The sequence below is a fragment of the Bubalus kerabau genome, chromosome 4 (assembly GCF_029407905.1).
Source record: "Bubalus kerabau isolate K-KA32 ecotype Philippines breed swamp buffalo chromosome 4, PCC_UOA_SB_1v2, whole genome shotgun sequence".
Lineage (NCBI taxonomy): Eukaryota > Metazoa > Chordata > Mammalia > Artiodactyla > Bovidae > Bubalus > Bubalus kerabau.
The window spans coordinates 104,812,927-104,839,267 of record NC_073627.1 but is presented as its reverse complement, the minus strand read 5'-3'; the positions used below and the strand labels follow the sequence as shown (position 1 = coordinate 104,839,267).

Here is a 26,341-nt window from a genome sequence, read left to right as displayed (position 1 = left end):
CCAAAATACAGTGTAGTCTTAGGGTTATTATTTGGAGAAAGAATCTCATTTAATGCTTATCTATTGCTGTCAATACTTTTAAAAAGAATTTGGAATGAAAAATTATAAGTCTTGTTTTAAAATGGCTCCATAAATTCAACCTATTTTTAATATCAACTGCTCTTAATTACAGGATTTACAGTTGTATTGTGATTTTCCTGATATTATTGATATCAGTATTAAACAAGCAAATCAAGAAGGCGCAAATGAAAGCAGAATTGTAACTATTCATAAGCAAGATGGTAAAAGTCTAGTAAGTTTGCTTTATCATTATATAATGGTTATGCTTTATGGTTGTCAGAAATAAGTATTTCAGAATCTTAATACCTAAGATGTTCTCTTGTAGGGATTTTGATTATAATTTTAAATAGAGCTGTAACATCAATTTAGAGCTGTAAATGTCAATTTAGTAAGCTTTTTGATTACATCTAGTTTTTTGTATCACTACCAACACCATCTCCCCAAAGAATGTCTGGTATATTAATGTATTTTTCAGTCATTTTCATAATTAGCAAAGGACCAGTTACTTCCTGCCCTCTCCTCTCCCACCCCAACCCCAGTTTTGCTCGTTCCCTGTTGTAATGCTCCTTCCTGTCTATACAGTCTACCCTCTATATCTGTGAGTTCCATATCCACAGATTCAACTATCTGCAGATTGAAAATATTCAGAGAAAAATTCCAGAAAGTTCCAAAAAGAAAACTTGAATTTACCATGTGCAGACAACTATTTGCCTAGCATTTATATTGTATTTATAACCATTCACATCTCATTTACATTATATTAAGTATTATAGAAATGATTTAAAGGATATGGGAGGATATACATACTTTATATCCAGATACTGTATCATTTTATATAAGGAACTTGTGGATTCATGGATTTTGGTGTCTGTGGAGGGGAGACATATCCTTGAGCCAATACCATGCAGATATAGAGGAATGGAGGGACAACTGTATAATCTTTTTTACCAGTAGAGGTGTGCGTAATTCTATCATATTGCCTATTTATATAACAAATTGTGAACCAATCCAGGTAATCCCTATTCGAACTGTGAGGCATGTTTGATTATAAAAGATTAAACTTTTCTCTGTTTAAAGTAGCTTCAGAGGGAGTTCCCTGGTTGTCCAGTGGATTGGACTGTGTGCTTCCACTACAGGCCCATGGGTTTGATCTCTGGTCTGGGAACTAAGAGCCCACATGCTGCCGAGCCTGGGCTAATAATAATAATAAGATAAAACAGCTTCAGACATCCTACTTATTTTAATTGAAAGGAAGAAATGAATTCCTTTGTACTGTGCTCTTAAACTACGTATTTTTCTGGCTCTGTTGTTTTCTTTTTAACTCAGATATTTCTTGTACTTTTGGCTTAAATGTCATATTTATTTTGTAATTTAAATATCTCTCTTACCTCTCTGGCCATTTTAGGGTTATATGACCAAAATTATAAAACTTGTAATTCACTTTGATCAGCATGCTTTCCTGTTCTTAGGTATTAATCCTTTGTTGCACAGGTTTGCAATTCTTCATGTCATTGTTTATGGTATCTTTTATAGGAATCATTTTTATAACCTGTGTTAACTAAATATTTTTTATAGTTCAAATACCTCACACAGTTCTCTCCTTATAATTTTTGACATAAGTACATATTCTGTATTCTCATTATGACTAATATTGTTCTTTGCTGAACCAGGCATTATACCATGATCACATTTTCATTCTTATATGTACAACTTTTTGTTTTTCTGCAAGTTGATTGTTCCTTCAATTTCTTTTAGTATTTCTAATTCATACCAACTTTTGTATCAGACTAGATATAGATAGGTTTCTAATTGAGATGACTGGAATATTTGTCTAATGGGTGTATTGGAAGATACAGTATAATTATGGGTATAGAGTGGACTGTAACTGGAAAAGCATGGTAAACCCATATTTGAGAGGGTCTCAAATATCAGACACAAGAATTTGTAATTCAAAGTGTATAACTTGGAGCCATAAAAGACATTTGAGCAATCGCAAAGAAAAGTAATTTAGAAGAATTACCTGATAACATGCAGTGAAAATAAATTTCTTCTTTTTCTTTTCTCCTCCGAGGAAATTGAGCTTAAGTCATTAAGAGAAGCTTTGTCTTTTGTGTCATTAATTGATGGATATTATAGATTAACTGCAGATGCACATCATTATCTTTGTAAAGAAGTAGCACCTCCAATGGTGCTTGAAAATATACAAAGCAACTGTCATGGCCCAATTTCGTGAGTAATACTGACTTTTAAAGTAAATTCTTTAAAGTAATAACAAGATATTTATAAAGAATATTTTACACAACAGAATGATAAACCTAGGTTTAGGAAGTTCAGGAAAAGAAATATTATCTTGATCTGAGTGAAATTATTTTTCTTTTAACAAAATTCTATTTCCAATCAGATTATATAATAATTAGAATTATTTAGATTATAATCTACCATCTATATTCCAGTCTATAGTACTAACTTGTTGTATAAGTTTGATATTTAGTACTCTCAGTTAAGTTCAGTCACTCAGTCGTGTCTGACTCTTTGCGACCCCATGAATTGCAGCACACCAGGCCTCCCTGTCCGTCACCAACTCCCAGAGTTCACTCAAACTCATGTCCATCGAGTCAGCGATGCCATCCAGCCATCTCATCCTCTGTGTTCCCCTTCTCCTCCTGCCCCCAATCCCTCCCAGCATCAGAGTCTTTTCCAATGAGTCAACTCTTTGCATGAGGTGGCCAAAGTATTGGAGTTTCAGCTTTAGCATCAGTCCTTCCAATGAACACCCAGAACTGATCTCCTTTAGAATGGACTGGTTGGATCTCCTTGTGTTTAATTAATTCTTTGGTATTAATTTTTTAAAACCATCCTATTTATGTTTCATTAATTTGGAAATAATGTGGAGGAGCCACAATGCAAAATTTGATAATCATCCTTATTTTTGAATAATCCAACACCTTCTACTGAAAGCTTTGAACACAAACTGTATCTGATACCCATCTTTCTAGACTATTGCTGTGCAGTATGTGATGGAAATGAAATGTTCTTTATCTGTGCTCTTTAGTAATTGCTACTAGCCACATGTGGCTATTTAATATTTAGAATGTTTCTACTGCAACCAAGGAACTGAATTTTTTATTTAATTTTAATAGCTTTACAGTTGACCCTTGAATAACACAGTATGTTAATCCACATATAACTTATAGTCAGTCCTCCATATCTGTGGTTCGTTGATTTCCTTGAGTTCAAACAACCACAGACCATGCAGTAGTATAATATTTACTACTGAAAAATACCTGCATATATGTGGACCCTTGCAGTTCAAACCCACACTGTTCAAGGGTCAACTGTGAAGAGCTTCATGTGGCTACTAGCCAACATATTGACCCACACAGTTGTAGACCTTACTTTAGCACTAGATAAAACCAACTATCATGAACATCTGTTCTCCCCAAGTAGAAGTTATCTCTCAACCAGAATGTGTTTTATGATTGGCACCAGGTTTGAAGGCGGAAAAGGCAGTGGCACCCCATTCCAGTACTCTTGCCTGGAAAATCCATGGACCGAGGAGCCTGGTAGGCTGCAGTCCATGGAATCGCTATGAGTCGGACATGACTGAGCAACTTCACTTTCACTTTTCACTTTCACGCATTGGAGGAGGAAATGGCAACCCACTCCAGTGTTCTTGCCTGGAGAATCCCAGGGACGGCGGAGCCTGGTGGGCTGCCGTCTATGGGGTCTCAGAGAGTCTGACGCGACTGAAGCGACTCAGCAGCAGCAGCAGCAGCAGGTTTGAAGGACTTCAGCAGAAGAAACAATCTGGGATTTTGAGCATATGTTTTTTACCTTAGGTAAAGTATTAGTTGCTCAGTTGTGTCTGACTCTGCTACCTCATGGACTCTGTCCCTCCAGGCTCTTCTGTCCATGGGATTCTCCAGGCAAGAATACTGGAGGGATTGCCATTCCCTTCTCCAGGAGATCTTCCCAACCCAGGGATCAAACCTGGGTCTTCTGCATTGCAGGCAGATTCTTCACAGTCTGAGCCACTGAAGAAGCTTTTTTACCTTAACCTATCTTTAAATATTTGAGAAATCAGGTCCTGACTGAAATTCAAGACTGATTTGACCTATACCTAATGTCTGTTTAAGAAGTATGATTGTGAGAATTCCCTGGTGATCCAGTGGTTCTGTCTCTGTGCTTCCACCTCAGGGGGCATGGGTTTGATCCTTGATCAGGGAACTAAGATCCTACATGCTATTCAGTGCAGCCAAAAAAGAAGTATGGTTGCTATGAAAAAGTTGCATTATTTGAACATTCTGTAATTTACATATTCAATATTTTGAAAACTCCTGCCATTCATTCATTCATTCATTATCCGTCCATCCATTCTTTCATTTATTTGTAGAACATTTACTAAGTACCTGATATGTATCAGGTGCTGGTTTATATATGAGAAATACAGTGATAAGTAAAACAGAGATAATTCTTGCTTTTATGTAGATTACATTTCTTTCAATATATACAGCTTCAGTTAAACATATAGCAAATTTTAAAAAATTAGTAGTCTTTGTTGCTTGCCATTGGTCTTCTATTAGACCTTGGTATTATATTAAATATTAAAAATACTCATAAATTTTTATATTAGTAATGCCTGTGATGGAAGAGACAAGTGTTTTATGATACACTGTTTGTATAGTTAAATGACGTTTTGAGTATGGTTTTTAAAATACTAAATTTGAAATTGGAAGGCAGAAAAGTCAAAAGAATGAGTTGTGTTCTTTATGATTTTGTATGTCTTATGATACCTTATGTTTTTAAAGCAATATAATTGCCCCTTGAATCAATGTGAACTTATTGCAGAATGGCTTGGTACTTAAGTATTTTTCCTTGCAAGATTATTGGTAAAAGTATAAAGTAGAGGAGACTTACAAAAATTCTTAGAGTTTTAGATTTGACTTTCGATCTTTTAGATGACACTTTGGTTGTAATGTCATGGTTCTTACTACATTATCATTCAAATTATTTCTTTACCTTTAGAATGGATTTTGCTATCAGTAAACTGAAAAAAACAGGTAATCAGACTGGACTCTATGTACTTCGATGCAGTCCTAAGGACTTTAATAAATATTTTCTGACTTTTGCTGTTGAGGTTAGTATGACATAATTAATGGTAATATGTTTATTTAGTGCATGTAATTCCCCTTTGATAATATCTACTGTATTTCCTTTTTAATGCTCCAAATGATAGTTCTGGATATGATAACTAGCAATTAAATAAGCTTAATTTATCTCAGGAATTCTTTATAAATAAACAAAATATAACTCCTAGGATTTAATGTTAAAAATTATTTGTAATATCTTAGTATCTTTTTATCTGGATTTTTTTGTTTGAGTATTAAACCAGTATGTCTGATTTCATCACATCTTTTGAAGTCTCTTTTGTAACAAAAATGGAAACCTTTACCAAAACGTGTAGAACAAAACAAATCAGAAGTAAACTTTCATTTTACTGGTAACGGTTATAGAATTAGAACAAAATAGGGTAATAACAAAGAAAAAGACATTGTACTCTTAACTGGTGGTTTTTCCAATATTAAGAATAATGATCTACAATGTACACTTTAAGTGTAATACTGTAATGAAATCTCAATGTTAATACAGACCATTTTGGATCTCAACTAAAATTATTTATTGTACAAAATTATATAAGATATACTATCACTTAGAAAGCAATTTTATGGTATAAATCTTGAGAAACTTTATAGCTGCTTCCAAAATTTTTAAAAGTAGAGTCTGTAAGAATTGTGTTATTATTTTAATTTTTATAAAAAACAATCATATTTAACATATGTAAAGTGGATTAATTGTCCATGAAAATATAGAAAGTAGGTTGCTCCATGACTTTAACATTGTGAAATACTGATAGTCTATCCTAATTCACAGTCTATTATATTCAATTATCAAATCAAAATGTGTATATTTTTATGTTTACTGTATTAGTCTAGTGTAATATGAGGGCTGTATATTAGGGAGCATATGATATAACCCTGCTTAAGAAATTTATCTTTTTGTAAAACAAAAATGAAGTATACCAAAAAATATTAAATTGAGCATTGTTTATTATACAACAGTATCCAGTGTAAGCAAATAAGACAATAAGAGAAGGTTTACAATGATTAAATAGGTCCTTTAGAGTAGGAAGGACTTGAGACTAACCAGAGATAATGAGTTGATTTTATAAAAAATGATTGTAAGTTGATTGAATATGTTTATAGCAGACTGAATATGTTTAAGAATAGATGGATGAGAAGTACAGCACATAAGACAAACATTGAAAAACTGAATTTTATCAGGATTGCCGTATGAGAGATAATTACACAAGTACTGTAGTGGCACAGTGGAACAGGTCATCACCTCTGCCTGTGGAACGGAGTAAGTGTTGTTAGGGAGGACCTCACAGAAAAAGTGAAATCAAACTGAGTTTTAAGAATTAAATAAAAGTCATTGCTCAAAAGGAAAGGATGTACATTCTACAGAGAGATAGCACTTACAGTTTTCAAGGCATGAAATGGCATGGCATTTGCTTTAAATTTTGTAAGCCACTCAGTATAGCTAAAACATGGATTATATGTTGAGAGTGGCAGGAGTTAAGGTTGGAGATGGAGGCAGAAGCCAACTCATGGAAGGCCTTATGTGCTAAAATCGTTTTATACTATGTCTTGTAAATGATGGAAGGCTCTTAAGGATGCAATTATTATTGTTTATTATTATTGCTTTCTTCCTTGCCTTTCAATAAAGTAACTCTTAAGCCACATTTATAGACTAGGCAGTTGTAATTAGATGCCTTTTTGAGGCATCTAACACCTTGGTCACCTATGCTGATCCTACATTAGGATTCATGGTTCAAATATTCTGTTGGTTGTTTTTGTGATATCCTTTTTGTCACAGTAATCACTATGATGTCCATTGTGATTTTTCCTTCCCTTTCTTTATAATTAAACTTACATAGCGAGAGAATGTTATTGAATATAAGCACTGTTTGATTACCAAAAATGAGAATGGAGAATACAACCTCAGTGGTACTAAGAAGAACTTCAGTAATCTTAAAGATCTTCTGAATTGCTACCAGATGGAAACTGTTCGCTCAGACAGTATAATTTTCCAGTTTACTAAATGCTGTCCCCCAAAGCCAAAAGGTAAAATAGTTTTCTAGTTATTTTTAAAATACTGGTCTTGGGTGTTGTATTTGGTGGGTGATATCTTTGGTATACTGATTTTACAAGAAACAGGAGAGAAAAAGCTCCAAAAACAATGAATTTTTTCCTCATATGTTGTACAAGCATCCTCTAATAGAATTGTTCAGTTTCGTTTGGGTTGTCTATAAGTGACTTAAAATTGTATAATTCTAAAATTTATTTTAAGGAATAATAATTTCATAGGATCAATAAGCTACTTATTTATTGAACTGAAAGACCTCACAACCAAATTCTCATGTTATTCTGAATAAATACTTTCAGATCCTTTTAGAATCTTAATTTCTTTTCAATTATCTTTTAAAATGAAAATAGTAAGATTAGAAATCTCTTGAGATAACAGGCATATTAAAATTCCTGAAAAATTGTACTGGTTAAGAAAATGATTATAATTTTGCATATAATAACTGGTTAGAGTACATCAAACTTCAATGAAAAAGCTCCTAAAATAGTTTTCCATGGGAAAATAAAAAGGAACAATAAGAGGCTGTTAAGCATTTCTTTTATATAGGACACATTTAATTTTATTCCTTTAGAGCAATTTATATTCTCAGTGTGTTTTGATTTTATGTATATTTTTTTTCATTCATTCTATCCTTTTTTTAAACAGACAAATCAAACCTTCTAGTCTTCAGAACCAATGGTATTTCTGATGTACCAACCTCACCAACTTTACAAAGGCATAATAATGTGAACCAAATGGTGTTCCACAAAATTAGAAATGAAGATTTGGTATTTGTAAGTCAATGGACGCTGATTATTGTCTTTCTGTCTTTTTAAAACAACTGTTTTTGTCTTTTTAAACAAATGTTCTTCATTTTCTACCCCACATTCATTCACATGACATTTAGAACTATTTTATTATAACCTATGTTATAAAAATTTTATAGCAGTTCAGATACTTTCATTTCCTGTGAAAATGTGATACCAAATGAGTTAATTATTTTAAGAATGGAATTGTATTCTCTTTTGAGAAATTTTAAAAAAATTAAAAATTAAAAGTCTTCTTCTGAAAAAGTATCTTAATTCTCAGGTTCTCAAGAAAGTAAGGGAAATTCAAAGAAGGTACTGAAAACAGTAGTAACACATAAGAGCTCATGTTTGGCCACAGGACATTTTGGGAAATTAGGATTATTCTCACTAATCAAGAGAACTAAGAGCTAAAAGCAGTACAAAAAAAGGGCCAAGTCTTGAGTTCTATATAAGACGAGGAGTTAAAAGTAAGGCTATCTGTGAATAAAGCCAGGATTTTTAAGTAAATGGATCCTCAGTGAAACAGTATATGGATTGTGAAAATTTTATCCACTAGCAAAAAGAGAAAAAGAATGTTGTCTTAGTTGTGCTCTTAAGTTAGGAAAAAGTTCATCCTGAGAATTTGTAATTATAAACTTTTGAATTAAAAGTTTATACCACCTGCATGGTTTGAGAAACCCTAAGCCAATAAATTGAAGAAGAACTAAAGAACCTGTTGATGAAAGTGAAAGAGGAAAGTGAAAAAGTTGGCTTAAAGCTCAACATTCAGAAAACTAAGATCATGGCATCCAGTCCCATCACTTCATGGCAAATAGATGGTGAAACAAGGGAAACAGTGGCTGACTTTATTTTTCTGGGCTCCAAAATCACTGTAGATGGTGATTGCAGCCATGAAATTAACAGATGCTTACTCCTTGAAAGGAAAGTTATGACCAACCTGCTGCTGCTGCTAAAAGTGAAAGTGAAGTCGCTCAGTTGTGCCCAACTCTTAGCGACCCCATGGACTGCAGCCTACTAGGCTCCTCCGTCCATGGGATTTTCTAGGCAAGAGTACTGGAGTGGGATGCCATTGCCTTCTCCATATGACCAACCTAGACAGCATATTCAAAAGCAGAGATATTACTTTGCCAACAAAGGTTCATCTAGTCAAGGCTATGTTTTTTCCGGTGGTCATGTATGGATGTGAGAGTTGGACTGTGAAGAAAGCTGAGTGCAGAAGAATTGATGCTTTTGAACTGTGGTGTGGGAGAAGACTCTTGAGAGTCCCTTGGACTGCAAGGAGATCCAACCAGTCCATCCTAAAGGAGACCAGTCCTGGGTGTTCATTGGAAAGACTGATGTTGAAGCTGAAACTCCAGTACTTTGGCCACCTGATGCAAAGAGCTGACTCATTGGAAAAGACCCTGATGCTGGGAAAGACTGAAGGCAGGAGGAGGAGGGGACAACAGAGGATGAGATGGTTGGATGGCATCACCGACACGATAGACATAGGTTTGGGTGTACTCCGGGAGTTGGTAATGGACAGGGAAGGCTGGCGTGCTGCAGTTCATGGAGTCGCAAAGAGTTGGACCCAACTGAGCTACTGAACTGAACTGAACTGAACTGAACCCAATAAATTAAATTAAAATAATAGGTGGTACTCCTTTAGTAACACCTTGTGGTGGTCGTCAAAAGCAAATATAAAATCTTTCTGGAAGGATATCCTCTTAATGTAGGCCACCTAAGATTCCCACAGATAAAATGACTCCAAACATGAGCTTTAAGCTGAAAATTTAAAAACATATGGAGCAGTTATCCAGGATTAAGCAAGAATCAGCAGACCAACAAGCATCAAAATTGTATCTAAGAGCTTCATAGACTTTTCAGATAGAAGCTATAAAATACACATTTATATGTTTAAACATAAAAAAGGAGTTGAAAACAAGGGAAAAACCCAAGATAGTATCAACATAACCCAAAAAGATTTGGGGGAAAAAGTATAGAAATGGAAAATATACTCATTGACATTTAAAAAGGGACAAAGTAAAAGGCAGATTATTCATAGTGGGAGAGAGAACTACTGAATTGAAAGATCTGAAAATCATTTAAATGCTGCAGATAGGGAGAAAGAAATGGAAATTATGAAAGAGAGCTTAAGGGACATGGAAAGTAGAATGAGAAAGACCAAACTGATATCTGAATTCCTTAAGGAGACAATAGATAGAATTATTCAGAATTACAAAGATATGAATCTTATGTGAGTAACAAGAAGCAGGGAGTTGCTAGGTAACCTGACTAACATCGCAAAACTAATAATAATAGAGTGCAGGCAGCCCTGCTTCAGATTGCAGGCTTTCAATTATTCTGTAAGGGTATATAGGAAGCACTAGTAATAGTAGTAATAGCTAACACTTAATCGAGCATTTACTCTGTTGTGGACTGCACTAAGTGCTATTGTGTATTTTTTCATTTATTGTTCATGAGAGTTCTATGGAAAAATAATCATTATCCCCATTCTTCAGATGAGGATACCAAGATATTCTTTCTTTCTATTCTTTCTGCAGTATAGAAAGATTAAATGGCCTGTACAAGGTCACACAAATAGTAAGTAGTAATAAATAACAGGTCAGACATTCTGCACTATCAGGAAAGGCAAGCAAGGAAAGAGACTCATATGCAAATAAATGTAGGTAACACTGACATTATAAAAAGTGTTAAAATTGATAATTATACCTAATTTAGGGCATTTAAGAACAGGGTGAAATCAAATTACACTTTGTTCTTTAATCTTTGTTTTCTGTGTTTTATTACTATGAAGAAAGCAGAATATAACTAATATGGAGTCTCAAATCCAGATTTGGTTTGTAAAGGAAATATTTGCTCATCAATTTTTTTTTTTTTAACTCTTGTCATTGGACATATTTCCTAATTCCCACATCTTCCTCCATTCTTATTCATGCTTTCCTTTTTTTTCTTTTTTTTTTTTTTGGTTAAAGAATGAAAGCCTTGGCCAAGGAACTTTTACAAAAATTTTTAAAGGTATAAGAAGAGAAATAGGAGACTATGGTCAGCTGCATGAAACAGAAGTTCTTCTAAAAGTTCTGGATAAAGCACATAGAAACTATTCAGAGGTTTGTATATTCTTTATATAATTCATGTAGTTTATGATAGTTAAACTATGCTCTCATACACACAAAACACATTGATTCATGTGGCTTTTCAAATTATAATTTTTAAAAGTATATATATCAAAGACCTTTCTGAGGATGCATTCTGTTGGGGCTAAAAAATAACAGAATTTTTTCATTGTAACTAATTTCCAAACTAATTTTTAAGTGTGGTGTTATGTGTTTGATTACATCTTTGCATATATAAATCTAAGGCAGTTGGTTTTAAAGTTAGCTCCCCAGAGCTTCCTGGGTTCCACAGGTTTCCTCTGTAATTTAATCTACTTTTTAAAAAAGTTTGAAGGGCAGTGTACTGAGGAACACTGTGTAGGTGAAATGTGGATGGATACCTCTGGGCATCATCTGAAAATGTTAGCCAGCAGAAACCCTGCTGCCAGTTGCCAGAGTCTTTAGCACAGTAAAATATCACCAAACGTGATGTCACATACATTTATGAACTTAAAATGTCTTAAAAGAAGTTAGTAAAAGATAATGTGAAACATACAAGCCAAAGAGTTGTTATAATCCAGAACTCCACAATGTTGGTGATTGTGATCTTCAACAACCATACCCTGAAGTTCTAGGCAAAGTTTAGTTGAGTTAGAGTGATATTATCTGCCAGTCTCCTGACATAGGTGTTAGACTGTTTTATCTGCCGAGTCATCATTCTTAATTCTTTAGGAAGTGTTAATTGAAGCTCCCATCCATGTTTACTGCAGTTGCACATCACTGTCTCTGGTGTATGCAGCTGTATGTATCTCTGTTCTCCACTCTGGCTGCTATGGGTCTAAGACTGTTTATTTTGCGTCATTCACATTGCCCTGTATCACAATTGCTCTTTCTCATTGCTCTTTCCTTAAACTAAGCTTAAATTGGGGGTTTCTTGGGAATGAACTCTAACATCAAGGTTGATGGAAGTTGCAAATCTAAAGGGACCAAAGCACATTGTAGTCTTGTATATAGTCCTGCTGAGAACAGAAGTTCATTTTTCTAAAGAAAAATTAGAGTAGAGTATCTTTCTGAACTGTGAATGCTTATAGACATGAAAGGTAATTCTTTTGCAATTTTTTTTTTTTTTCTTTTCCTTAGTCTTTCTTTGAAGCAGCAAGCATGATGAGCCAGCTTTCTCACAAACATCTGATTTTAAATTATGGAGTATGTGTCTGTGGAGAGGAGAGTAAGTAAAACCACCAGCTTCCTTTCTGTTAATGTTATGTCTTTCAAAACATCCATTTTTATTTATATAGAAAATTTAATTTTAGGATCATAGTTGGCTATCAGTATAACAAATTAAATATTGTTGAAACACAAAACACTGTATTTCTTTTTTTTATTTATTAATATTTCTCATACTTTTTCATTTAGGGGAAAAGGAGAATATACTTCCTTTCAAAGTTTGAAAACAGTGTTTTAGAGCATATAATCCCAGTTCTTTTGGTTTTATACTTATTTCATTGACTCTGTGATGCATTTTTTTCACATTAAAAGTATCTGAATGTGATATAATTGATGGTATTTCATAATTGACAATTTAAAAAGTTTTGCCGTCCATAGTAATGGGACATAGGACAGTCAGTGGCTCATTGAAACTCCGAGATCTTTTTTTTTTTTAATACTAATGTAAATTTCTATGCAGTAAATTCTTTATTATTGATGTATGGATTATTCTCCAAATTAACCATGGGCAGCAAAACTTTCGTAACATTTGTTTTAGTCACCCAGCAAGATCCAAAGGTGACTTTTGACACCAAAAATTGTTATATACATATGAAAACTAATTTTAATATTAGTTGAAGCAGAGTCATAATTTGAGATTCATTCTATATATGATATTGTGTTTATATATAATTATTTAGACTTCTATCTCTTACTGTTGTGAATAAACTAAAACTCCAAAATGCAGTAGTATATACCTGTTATGCTTTCTTTAAATTAGTGAATTTCATGTAATTTAATTTCTTTACCTATAATACTCACATATAACTATAAATATATTTATAAAAGTTTAAAATTATATATATTTTCATTGTATTATATTTTAGCCTTATTATTATATTTTAATGCAGATATTCTGGTTCAGGAATTTGTAAAATTTGGATCACTAGATACGTATCTGAAAAAGAATAAAAATTCTATAAATATATTATGGAAACTTGAAGTGGCTAAACAGTTGGCATGGGCCATGCATTTTCTAGTAAGTAGTATATTCTTTTGTCAACTTACTATTTTACATTATGAAGCAGTGTGAAAGGATCTTGACCTGGGAACAAAAAGTAAGTCTATAGATGCTGAGTTATTTAAAATAATCTGTGTCAGTTGGGGAAAGGGATTATTTTAGGTGTATATTTATGTGAAATAAATTTTGAAACAAGTAGTATTGTCATTCCATCAATCTCTTAGAACTGCTGAAGGATAATCTGTAGTTTGTGTACCTTGACTTTCAAGAATTGAATGAAAAATTATCAAAAAAAAAAAAAAGAGCTATGGACAGCATAAAAATCCTGTAGAAAGTCTCTTGTTACGATATTTGTAGGTAATTGGAAATTATGTCCACTGAGAAAGTAATACTGTCAGAAAAGCAAAATACTGGAGGGCCATCCCGTGATCAAATTCTTCAGAGTGCACCTCCTGAACAGAAACAATATTTCTTGTGTCAGCTGCTATCTACAAATACATACAGTTTAAAATCTCAGATTCATAAAGTGAACTGGCATAAAGTAGTTTTAAAAAATATTAATTTTTCGGAGACTTCCCTGGTGGTCCAGTGGTTAAGACTTAGCGTTTCCAAGCAGGGGGTACAGGTCCAATCTCTGGTCTGGGCGCTAAGATCCCGTATGCTGCTGAGTGTGGCAAAAAATAAATTAATAATTAAATAAAATAGCCTATAAAAATGATAAAAGTAAGTATTTGTTTCACCATGGGTATAGATTATTGTTTTAAAATGTAAAATAGGAAGCACAGTGCTGCTATAAAATTTCCTTTTATTTTCTCAAAGTGTACCTCCAAATTAATGTTTACTTAATTTTTGTTTTTTAAATCCACTTGCGGGCCCTGGACATACTAAATGCTCAAATATTTGTGGGTTAATATTTGAATGTTTATGCAATTAATTTTAATAGGAAGAAAAAACCCTTATTCATGGGAATGTGTGCGCCAAAAATATTCTTCTTATCAGAGAAGAAGACAGGAAGACAGGAAATCCTCCTTTCATCAAACTTAGTGATCCTGGCATTAGTATTACAGTTTTGCCAAAAGACAGTAAGTTCTACAGGAATCAAATTTAACTTTATTAACCTTTGCTTGGAAAGAGGTATAAAAATCATGCTGTTAATTTTTCTCAAACACTATTTTATTGACATATTCTTGCTTAATAAATTTAGTTACCATTTTCAGCAACCTAAATTATAGTTACATCTTAGATTTGTCCTTTCTTACGTTTCCATGAACAGTAAAGTGATTTTTTGAAGCAGTTTTAATTCCTAATTAAGTATGAAATGTCAGGTTTTATCCAATATTATTGTGGAATTTTTTAATATCAGTCTTTGAATCACAAGTAAATTTTCTGAATTTTTATTCTCTTTAGTCATTAAATAAAAATTTGAGAAGAAATATTTCTAGTTTGAAATTTTTATTTTATTTAATTATTCAGCTAATTATGACTTCTTTTACTTTTCTTTTGTGTTGATAACATCCTTAACAAAATTAAAAATTTCAGTCAAAGAGGAGTTTTTTTTTTGGTCAAATTTTTTTACAAATGGTCAAGTTTTGGTCAAGTTTTTTTTACAAATAGTGTTGTAATTGTGTTTCATTGAACTAGCTAATTTCTCTAATTGAATACTCTACATTTAAAATCCAGATTTACCAACTTTTGTACATTGATGCGTGGTTTCTTTTTTGAGCTAATAGTAGTTGAACTCTGTACCTTTATATGACAGTGAGGACAGGGACTATAGGGCAGAAAATGGTATAGGAATTTAGATCTGATACTTGGGGATTTTACCCTTTGGAATGGAATGTGAAGAAAGAGAATATATATTCGTATGAAGGAGAAAGGACTCTGTACTCTTAAAATCTCTTAATTATGCATCAGAAATATTCATATTGCTTTACCAAAATATACCAAAAGATGCAACAGTTTATCATTCTTATTTATTTGTTTACTTATTTACATACCTATTTACTTATATATATCTATCTTCTATCATTCTGTCTATGCCAGAATACCAGAGGGTAAAGTTAAAGTGTTCCCTCCTTTTGTGAATATCATTTTTCTGATGGGATCAAAGACATCAAAAAATTAACTTGGAAGATTCCATGGTCTTGGCAGAACCTATGTATATCAATATTGTGCCAAGAATATCTTGGTATAATTTAATCATTCATTTGCCTATTGGCCCTTGTTTTTCATCTGCAGGTTAGAATAGTCACTACTATTGAGTCATTAGTACAGATTGAAATGATGTTAACATTACCTTTATTGTTTATACATTGTTAAGAAGTAAAAAATATATCAAGAAGCAATTTGGGAAAAAATGTATGGGGAAAAAATATTGTGAATGCATAGCTATTAGGAAAGGGTAGAGAGAACAGGGCAGTAGTTGAAACACTGTGGTTTAATGTAAAATTTAGTCAATCCAGGATTCATTGTACAGTAACTAATTCTGTGCTATTAACAAATTGTATAACTTTGGGCAAATTATTCAATCATTATGGGTCTTAACGTTGGCATTGTTAAAGCTGAGATATTGAATTAGGTGATCTCAGAGGTCCCTTCTGGCCCTTAAGCATGTGTATATGCATGAACGTACCCCCTCCCCCAAGCAAATTAAAATGATTTGATTATTTCAATTTGTGTGAAATTATTAACATAGAAATGTTTTATTAAGGGAGTTATTTAAGCATTTTTTTTTTACTATCATTTAAAAGTCCTGCAGGAGAGAATACCATGGGTACCACCTGAATGCATTGAAAATCCTAAAAATCTAAACCTGGCAACAGACAAATGGAGTTTTGGTACCACATTGTGGGAAATCTGCAGTGGAGGAGATAAGCCTCTGAGTGCTTTGGATTCTCAAAGAGTAAGTTTATATAAACAGTGAAGTTGTAATTACTTTGTGATCGCTAATATTTCTTTCACATTATTTGATATTCTTTAGCCGATTTTATGTTTAAAAAAAAAAGGTTGACATGGCATTTATAATTTATTCTCAACATGTGGTTCTTTAATTATAGAAACTACAGTTTTATGAAGACAGGCACCAGCTTCCTGCGCCAAAGTGGACAGAATTAGCAAATCTTATTAATAATTGCATGGATTATGAACCAGATTTTAGACCTTCTTTCAGAGCCATTATAAGAGATCTTAATAGTTTGTTTACTCCAGGTATGTACTGTTGGAACAATCTTACTGATGTATTTAATAAATCCTTACTAATTTTGTAATCCCCCTCTGGAAAGTTCCCTGATGTCTTTTAGACCCTCTTAATTTCTTACATTCATATGACTTTTTCTACCTTATACGTATTCTAGTCTCATTGATTGTGAAGTATTTTCATAAAAGGCTTTTACCCTTTTAATAACCTCACTTTGGTTTGCTATTTAATGAGTAGTACACTGAGAAGCTTATTTGATTTTTTTATAAACAATTCTTTGTTTTTTAAACTAGCTCTCACATATAGCTGATTAATTTTCTAAATATGAAGTAGATTTTTGTTTGTCCTCTCCTCCTTAAAAAACTTAGCTAAATATACCTGTGTCTGACCCATAAATATTTTCTGTTCCAATACTGCTTGCTCTTCTTGCCACAAAAATCGGCATACTAACTTACTTTATAAATATTAAAATTGCCTATTTTGGAAAGTATTCATTTATCCTTTGCAAAAATCTTTACCAAAAACCTGTCCAATTATGAGTTATAATTCAAGGCTTCCATTAACAGTCTAAATGTTCAGAGTTGCCTTGTATCAATTTGTATTTAGTGTTTCTAACTCATTATGATTATTTTGGTCAGCCTGAATAAGAATAATTTTAACCCAGAGAATGGATTTGCCAGATTATGTTAGAAATGTTATTTATTTCTCCAGATTATGAACTATTAACAGAAAATGACATGTTACCAAATATGAGAATAGGTGCCCTAGGATTTTCTGGTGCTTTTGAAGACCGAGACCCTACACAATTTGAAGAAAGACACTTGAAATTTCTACAGCAACTTGGCAAGGTAAAGTGTCAGAAGATTTTTAAATAATTGAAGTGTAATCATAAAACATTTTATTTAGGGGAGAAAAGACTTAAGAGACTCTCTAAAGTTCACTTTCCACAGAGTTTTAGAGTGTTTGTATAACCAGCAAGTACCTACTACATAACACAAGAAACTCTGCTCAATATTTTATAACAACCTAAATGAGAAAAGAATTTGAAAAAAGAACAGATACATGTATATGTATAACTGAATCACTTTGCTCTACACTTAAAACTAGCACAGCATTATTAATCAACTATACTTCAATATAAAATAAAAAGTTTTTAAAAGGTGTTTATAGAAAAAAGGCTTAGTTTTCAGGTTTTGGGGAAATGCTGTGTTAAATAGCTGTCTTTACTGAAAAATTTGTTGGCACCTTTAACATGTACTGTGCATTGAACATTTTCAAAAGGAGGATAAATTAAGCTAAATTTTTCCCAATTAATTTGACCATGAGATTCTTTCTTGGCAGAGAGCTCTTAGTTATGAGATAGAGAAAAGAACAATTAATAAGCCTTTCCGCCTGCCTCCTTTTTTAGTCACCTAAGGGAGAAATAATTAATCTGCTTGCTCATTCAGAGTCCAGATGTTGACTGGAGAAGGCATGTTTACTAGCAGACAGTTTCTCTCTTCTGAAAGGGAACACAGTCAGGCATAGCCTACATTTTAGGCTGGTAAAAAAGTTATTGTAGTTTCAGACCGTAAATTTTAAGCCATTAGAACTAGGCTCAAACACATCTTTATTAATCAAAATAGGAACCATTACAATCAGCACATTTTTGCCAATGAGAAATAAGTTTGTTTATACCTGTAGCATAAAAATCTGTGCTTCAGGATTCGACTGACTTTTGGAATGCATTTTCCCTGCAAAAAATCATTGAGATGCTTGAAGAAGTGGTAGTCAGTTGGCAAGATGTCAGCTGAATATGGAGAATGAGGCAGAACTTCGTAGAGCGGTTCATTCAACTTTTGAAGCATTTGTTGTGTCGTGTGTGGTTGAGTGTTTTCATGGAGAAGAATTGGGGTTCTTTCTGTTGACTAGTGCTGGCTTCAAGCATTGCAGTTTTAGGTGCATCTCATCGATTTGCTGGGCATACTTCTCAGATGGAATGGTTTCGCCAGGGTTCAGAAAACTATAGTGGATCAGACAGGCAGCAGATCACCAAACAGTGATCATGACCTTTTTTGTCAAAACCTTTTACCAAACCTCCCAAAGTTCGGCTTTGGGAAGTGCTTTGGAGCTTCTTCTCAGTCCAGCCACTGAGCTGGTTGTATAGAATACACTTTTCATTGCATGTCACAATCAGATCGAGAAATGGTTCATTGTTGCATAGAATAAAAGAAGACAACACTTTGAAATGATGATTTTTTTTTTAATTTTATTTTATTTTTAAACTTTACATAATTGTATTAGTTTTGCCAAACATCAAAATGAATCCACCACAGGTATACATGTATTCCCCATCCTGAACCCTCCTCCCCCCTCCCTCCCCATACCATCCCTCTGGGTCGTCCCAGTGCACCAGCCCCAAGCATCCAGTATCGTGCATCGAACCTGGACTGGCGACTCGTTTCATACATGATATTTTACATGTTTCAATGCCATTCTCCCAAATCTTCCCCACCCTCTCCCTCTCCCACAGAGTTCATAAGACTGTTCTATACATCAGTGTCTCTTTTGCTGTCTCGTACACAGGGTTATTGTTACCATCTTTCTAAATTCCATATATATGCGTTAGTATACTGTATTGGTGTTTTTCTTTCTGGCTTACTTCACTCTGTATAATAGGCTCCAGTTTCATCCACCTCATTAGAACTGATTCAAATGTATTCTTTTTAATGGCTGAGTAATACTCCATTGTGTAGATGTACCATAGCTTTCTTATCCATTCATCTGCTGATGGACATCTAGGTTGCTTCTATGTCCTGGCTATTATAAACAGTGCTGCGATGAACATTGGGGTACATGTGTCTCTTTCCCTTCTGGTTTCCTCAGTGTGCATGCCCAGCAGTGGAATTGCTGGATCATAAGGCAGGTCTATTTCCAGTTTTTTAAGGAATCTCCACACTGTTCTCCATAGTGGCTGTACTAGTTTGCATTCCCACCAACAGTGGAAGAGGGTTCCCTTTTCTCCACACCCTCTCCAGCATTTATTACTTGTAGACTTTTGGATCTCAGCCATTCTGACTGGTGTGAAAATTAGATTTTAATATCACAAACCCTACCTCTGTTTTTCCTGGGATTTTCTACTACATGTTCCTAGATCCTTTTGTTTATAAACTTTGGTAGAACTGCCAGCAAGAAATAACATACTGTTGGATATTGATTTATTTCCTCTGTGGCATTAATTGACTTTACTTCCCTTACATATAAACATACAGGCATAATTTTACACACAGAAACAAGCTTCATGAACAACTGTGATTCATTAATTCCCTTCCCTGCATTTTTGGTCTGGTTCTTCCCTTCCCCTGATTTTTCCCTTCCTTCCAGTTCAGGCCCTTCTTTCATGCAGAGAAACCATGACGACAGGTACTGTTTATCTTCTGATTTCCCCCATGCTGCACACACACATCATCCTTGTTTACCTCTGTGTCTGTGAATATATCTGCATTTACACGCCTGGTCCCCTGCATACCCACTTCAAAATTCATATCTTACTTTTTTTGATTTGTGGTTAGCTCATGAGGCACCCAGCTTTTTCACCTTTCCAGTTTGCTGCAAATGTTGAATGACCATAGACTGTTCTTTGGCAACTTTTTGTGTAGTTGTAAGAGGATCAGGTTTGATGATCCTCTGAATTGGTCGTTGTCAACTTCCAATGGCCAGCCACTGTTCTCCTCATCTTCAAGACTCTCAACTCCTTTGCAAAACTTCTTGAACCACCACTGCACATTTGTTAGCAGTTCCTGGGCCAAATGCGTTGTTGATGTTGCGAATTGTCTCCTCTGCTTTATGACCTATTTTGAATTGCTCAAATTTGTTTTTTGTCTAACATCATTTCCCTAGTCTAAAATAAATATAAATTAAACAACAAGTAATAAGTCATTAGCAAAATTCCATAAAGTGAGAAATGTGCATTAAAATGATGTATAACATAATCATATTTGTTTAAGAATGTATTCCAATATCAAACAGCAGAGTTCAGTGCAAAACCACAAATACTTTTGCACCAACCTATATTTTAAGTAAGATAGAAAAGGCTTACTTCTTAGTAGGTCCAATCATAGTGGTAAGCCCTCATTCTTCCTCTAAGCTTGGTAGTATAGGGTTCTGTACCATGTGGCCTTATGAACTGGATTTTTGGCATGGACACAATGTGAAGGCCTCACTTAGGTATTAAATCTAAACTAAATGTTCTGATCCAGTTTTGCCAGAGCTAAACATTGGGGGCTATATTATACATTGGCTTAGTTTATTAATACTTTGATGTCATCCTTTGTAAAATATTCTTGAGAATGTTTCAGAGAGTGTAGCAATGACAAAACTAAGTCTAGGTATTTGGTATATTCATCATCTATTGCTCTGCAACAAATTACCCTAAAACTTAACAGCTGAAAAAAAAAAAACAAAAAACATTCATTAGGTGAGTCAAGAATATAGAAGCAACTTAGCTGGATGATTCTAGTGCAGGGTCTCTCAAAAGACTGCAACCAAGGTGTCAGCCAGGTCTTGCAGTTTCATTTGAAAGCTTAACTAGGGAAAGACTTACTTTCAAGCTTGTCACATGGCTATTGATAGGCCTTAGAATATCTGCTTCCTAGCTCACTTACATGGGCCTCTCCACAGGCTGCCTCACAACATGGGAGCTGAGAGCAAACACCCAAGATCAAAGCCATAGTCTTTTTATATCCTTATCTCAGGTGTGGCATCTTCTCACTCTTGCCATATTCTGTTCACTGTCAGTTCAGTTCAGTCACTCAGTCATGTCCAACTCTATGTGACCCCATGGACTGCAGCACGCCAGGCTTCCCTGTCCATCACCAACTCCCAGAGCTTGCTCAAAATCATGTCCATCAAGTCAGTGATGCTGTCTAACCATCTCATCCTCTGTTGTCCCCTTCTCCTCCTGCCTTCAGTCTTTCACTCTCTTTTACTTTCAGTCAGTGTTCAGTATAAATGAGTTTATAGCCTACACTCAAAGGAAGGGGATTTTAAAAGAGCTTGAATATCAGAATGTAGAGAATATTGGGAGATAATTACAGAAGCTACCAATGACACAGCATGACCTTGGCTTAAGTAGCAGACATTTTTTTTCTCAAAGTTCTCGAGATAAGTCTTAAGATCAAGGTTCCAGTAGGGTTCAAGTTCTGGTGAAGGCTCTCTTGTTAGCTTGCCACATGGCAACGTTCTCACTATGTGTCCTCATGCAGCAGGGAGCACTGGTGTCTCTTCCTCTTCTTGTAATGGCAGTAGCCTTACAGGATGAAGGCCTCACTCTTATGACCTTATTTAACCTTTATGACCTCTTCAGAGGCCCTGTCTCCACCACATTGGGGTTAGGGCTTTATCATACAAATTTGAGGGGATGGGACATGGACATTCAGTCCATAACAGACCCTTATTCCATACAGCTCACTGACAGTGATATCATCGTCTATATTGTGAAAAAGAAAAGTTCTTCCTGGAAGTTAGTGACAGAAATTTAGAAATTCCCTGGCATGTCCTTTGGCTTATCTTAAAAAATAATGTTTATGTTTTGTTATGATGCCTTTTTGAAGTTATTTATATTTCAGCCTCTAATTCCTTTTGGAGAAATTAAATATTTAGGCTTACTATCCACCTACTAAAATATTATCTCCTTTTTCTGAAAGTTGTTTAATGTGAGTTTAGAGATACATCTTCTAATTCTAGCTGCTGAAATTGACTGCATAATCAGAATTAGTAATTTTTCTAGAAAACTTGAGATTTCTATCTTAATGTGATATGTGTTGTTTAAGGGTAATTTTGGGAGTGTGGAGATGTGCCGGTATGACCCTCTACAAGACAATACTGGGGAGGTGGTGGCTGTGAAAAAGCTCCAGCACAGTACTGAAGAGCACCTCAGAGACTTCGAAAGAGAAATTGAAATCCTTAAATCCTTGCAGCATGACAACATTGTAAAGTACAAAGGAGTCTGCTACAGTGCTGGTATGTTGCCCATTGATACTTTTTTTGAACTTAGGATATGTCTTTGGCATACTGGGTGATAGAAACATATGATGTCTCAAGATCTGGACTTAAAATATTCCAGTGCCCAGAGAAGGAAACATTCTGTATGACTGGAGATTGTGTTTGGTGTTGGGCTTTAACTACAGGAAATCCTTGATTACTTGGCTGATCATTCTTTTCAGTGAGGATGGTGGTTACCATTTTTGCTTTAGCGTAAGGGAATATCATTTCTAAAGAAAGAAATTGTTCATATTTTCTATGAAAATATTATTTTTTAATTAGATCCTTTTTATTCAGTATAGATGAAGAGAAAGTAAGTTTTCTCATCAGCTTATTTTGATTTGCATAAATGGTTACAGGAGATTAAAACATAAGTATTTCTAAAACTTTATGTTCAGACCATTTTGATTCAGAAAGTCAGTGTTCCTAACTACCACATGACCTTTAATTTATAATCAGGTTTTGTCATCTTAGACTCAGATTTTATATCTCTTTAGGTCATTCATACACAGTTATCTTATATTAGTTCATCAATAAAACATGGCAGAATAAAACATTACGTTCTCATTTGTGTGTTAATAGGCCGGCATAATCTAAGATTAATTATGGAGTATTTACCATATGGAAGTTTACGAGACTATCTCCAAAAACATAAAGAACGGATAGATCATAAAAAACTTCTGCAGTACACATCTCAGATATGCAAGGTACCTAATATCCTGACTATTTGTTGTAAATGAAAAGAGTTTGTGTTTAGTTGCTCAGTCATGTCTGACTCTTTTGGGACCCCATGGAGCCCGCCAGACTCCTTTGTTCATGGGTTTCTCTAGGCAAGATTATTGGAGTGGGTAGCCATTCCCTTCTCCAGAAGATCTTCCTGACCCAAGGATTGAACCTAGGTCTCCTGTATCACAGGTGGATTCTTTACCATCTGAGCCACAGGGAAGCCCAAATAAAGAGAATACGTTGAAGTAATTATTAAGAAATAATATATCTTTTTCTATTTTCTCTAGAATTTTCCTTAGATAATTAAGGGAGTAGGTAACCAGAAGACTAAATTGTTTATGTTTATTAAGCTGGCTGAAATAAAAATGTTATTTTATCCATAGGGGATGGAATATCTTGGTACAAAAAGATATATCCACAGGGATCTGGCAACAAGGAATATATTAGTGGAGAATGAAAACAGAGTTAAAATAGGAGATTTTGGATTAACCAAAGTCTTGCCACAAGACAAAGAGTACTACAAAGTGAAAGAGCCTGGTGAAAGTCCCATATTCTGGTGAGTATGTTTTAGTACCATAAAATGAAGTTTTAGAGCACAAACTTCAAGCTTTATTTTTATTTTTAGTAGTTTATCATTTATATATTTATAATAATAATCAATGAAGTTGATTGATGTTTTTCACTCCCTATGTTTTCCACTGGGAATTTTATGGTTTTGGGTCAAACATTCAAGTTTTTAATCTGTTTTGATGTTAATTTTTATATGTCGTGTAAGATAATGGTCTAATTTCATTCTTTTGCATGTATCTGTGCAGTTTTCTCAACACCATTTATTGAAGAACTGTCCTTTCTCCATGCTACCTCCAGCTTTTTTCTTCTTTATCAAGGTTGTTCCCTTTCTCAAAGGATCTTTTGTAGTTTCATACAAACTTTAGAATTTTTTCTAGTTCTGTGGAGTTTCGATAAGAATTGCATTAGATCTGTAGATTGCTTTGAGTGCTGTTGTTGTTCAGTAGCCATGTTGTGTCTGACTCTCTGCGACCCCATGGACTGTAGCACACCAGGCCTCCCTGTCCTTCACCATCTGTCCCGGAGTTTGCCCAAGTTCATGTCGATTGTATCAGTGATGCCATCCAGCTATCTCATCCTCTGATGCCCTCTTCTCCTTCTGCCCTCAATCTTTCCTAGCTTCAGGGACTTTTCCAATGAGTCAGCTGTTCGCATCAGGTGACCAAAATTCTAGAGCTTCAGCTTCAGCCTCAGTCCTTCCAGTGAGTATTCAAAGTTGATGGATTTTGATCTCTTTGCTTTAAGATTGACTGGTTTGTTCTCCTTGCAGTCCACGGGACTCTCAAGAGTCTTCTCCAGCACCACAGTTTGAAAGCATCAATTCTTTGGCGCTCTACCTTCCTTATGGTCCAGTTCTCACATCCATACATGACTACTGGAAAGACCATAGCCTTGACTATATGGACCTTAGTCAGCAAACTGATGTCCTTCCTTTTTAATATACTGTCTAGGTTTATTATAGCTTTCTTCCAAGAAGCAAGCATCTTCTAATTTCATGGCTGCAGTCACCATCTGCAGTGATTTTAGAGCCCAAGAAGAGGAAATCTATCACTGCTTCCACCTTTTCCCCTGCTCTATTTGCCATGAAGTGATGGGATCAGATGCTGTGATCTTGGTTTTGTAATATTGAGTTTTAAGCCAGCTTTTTCATTCTCCTCTTTAGAGGTTCTTTAGTTCCTCTTTGCTTTCTGCCACTAAAGTGGTATCATCTGCATATCTGAAGTTGTTGATATTTCTCCCAGCAGTCTTGATTACAGCTTGTAACTCATCCAGCCCAGCATTTTGCATTATGTGCTCTGTGTGTAAGTTAAATAAACAGGGTGACAATAAACAGCCTTTTCATACTCCTCTCTCAATTTTGAACCAGTCAGTTATTCCATATAAGGTTCTAGCTGTTGCTTGTTGACCGGCATACATGTTTCTCAGGAGACAGGTAAGATGGTCTGGTATTACCATCTCTTGAAGAATTTTCCAGATTTTTGTGATCCACACTATCACAGACTTTAGCGTAGTCAGTGAAACAGGTAGATATTTTTCTGGAATTGCCTTGATCCAGTGAATGTTGGCAACTTGATCTCCAAGTTGTTCTTGCTTGAACATCTGGAAGTTCTCGGTTCATGTAGTGCTGAAGCCTAGCTTAGGGGATTTTGAGCATAACCTTACTAGCATGGGAAATGAGTTCAATTGTCTGGTAGTTTGAGCATTCTTTAGTACTCTGCTTCTTGGGAATTGGGATGAAGATCAACTTTTTCCTGTCCCGTGGCCACTGCCGAGTTTTTCAAAGTTGCTGACATATTGAGTGCAGCACTTTAATAGTTATTTAGGTTGGTCATAGCTTTTCTTCCAAAGAGCAAGCATCTTTTAATACCATGGCTACAGTCACCATCCAGTGATTTTGGAGCCTAAGAAAATAAAATCTGTCACTGTTTCCATTGTTTCACTATCTATTTGCCATGAAGTGATGGGACCAGATGCCATGATCTTAGTTTTTTGAATGTTGAGTTTTAAGCCAGCTTTTTACTGTCCTCTTTCACCTTCATCAAGAGGCTCTTCAGTTCCTCTTCACTTTCTGCCATTTTCAGTCTTTATTTCTGCCCTCGTCTTTGTTCTTTCCTTCCTTCTAATAACTTAGGACTTTGATCTTCTTTTTCTAGTTACTTTAGGTGTAAATTCAGACTGTGAGATTTTTCTTATTTCTTGAGGTAGGCCTGTATTGTTATGAGCTTCCTTCCTAGAACTACTTTTGGTGCATTCAGTAGATTTTGGTGTGCTTTATTTCTGTTTTCATTTGTCTTTGGATGTTATTTTTCTCTTTTGATTTCTGAATTGACCTACTAGTTGTTTAGTAGCATGTTTATTTTTTAAATTTTATGTTTATTATTTTTGGCTGCACTGGATCTTTGTTGCTGTGCTCCGGCTTTCTCTAGTGTGGCTAACAGGGGCTGTTTTCTAA

At 34.6% G+C, this 26,341-nt stretch overlaps 1 protein-coding gene across 6 annotated transcripts in view; it reads left to right on the top strand.

The window, feature by feature from the left end:
- Nucleotides 1–26,341, top strand: part of JAK2 (Janus kinase 2) — a 119,774-nt gene that overhangs the window by 83,665 nt on the left and 9,768 nt on the right. For 4 of the 6 annotated variants that reach the window (XM_055578156.1, XM_055578157.1, XM_055578160.1 and 1 more), the window contains 15 exons: nucleotides 173–292; nucleotides 2,132–2,289; nucleotides 5,086–5,197; nucleotides 7,058–7,244; nucleotides 7,912–8,039; nucleotides 11,030–11,164; nucleotides 12,290–12,377; nucleotides 13,267–13,394; nucleotides 14,320–14,458; nucleotides 16,127–16,278; nucleotides 16,433–16,583; nucleotides 17,284–17,420; nucleotides 22,383–22,572; nucleotides 23,176–23,300; nucleotides 23,703–23,875. In XM_055578156.1, coding sequence (XP_055434131.1) covers nucleotides 173–292; nucleotides 2,132–2,289; nucleotides 5,086–5,197; nucleotides 7,058–7,244; nucleotides 7,912–8,039; nucleotides 11,030–11,164; nucleotides 12,290–12,377; nucleotides 13,267–13,394; nucleotides 14,320–14,458; nucleotides 16,127–16,278; nucleotides 16,433–16,583; nucleotides 17,284–17,420; nucleotides 22,383–22,572; nucleotides 23,176–23,300; nucleotides 23,703–23,875 — 2,123 coding nt within the window. Of the gene's footprint in view, nucleotides 1–172; nucleotides 293–2,131; nucleotides 2,290–5,085; nucleotides 5,198–7,057; nucleotides 7,245–7,911; nucleotides 8,040–11,029; nucleotides 11,165–12,289; nucleotides 12,378–13,266; nucleotides 13,395–14,319; nucleotides 14,459–16,126; nucleotides 16,279–16,432; nucleotides 16,584–17,283; nucleotides 17,421–22,382; nucleotides 22,573–23,175; nucleotides 23,301–23,702; nucleotides 23,876–24,507; nucleotide 26,341 lie in introns of those variants that run through there. The other 2 variants (XM_055578158.1, XM_055578161.1) reach the window with 2 other exon arrangements.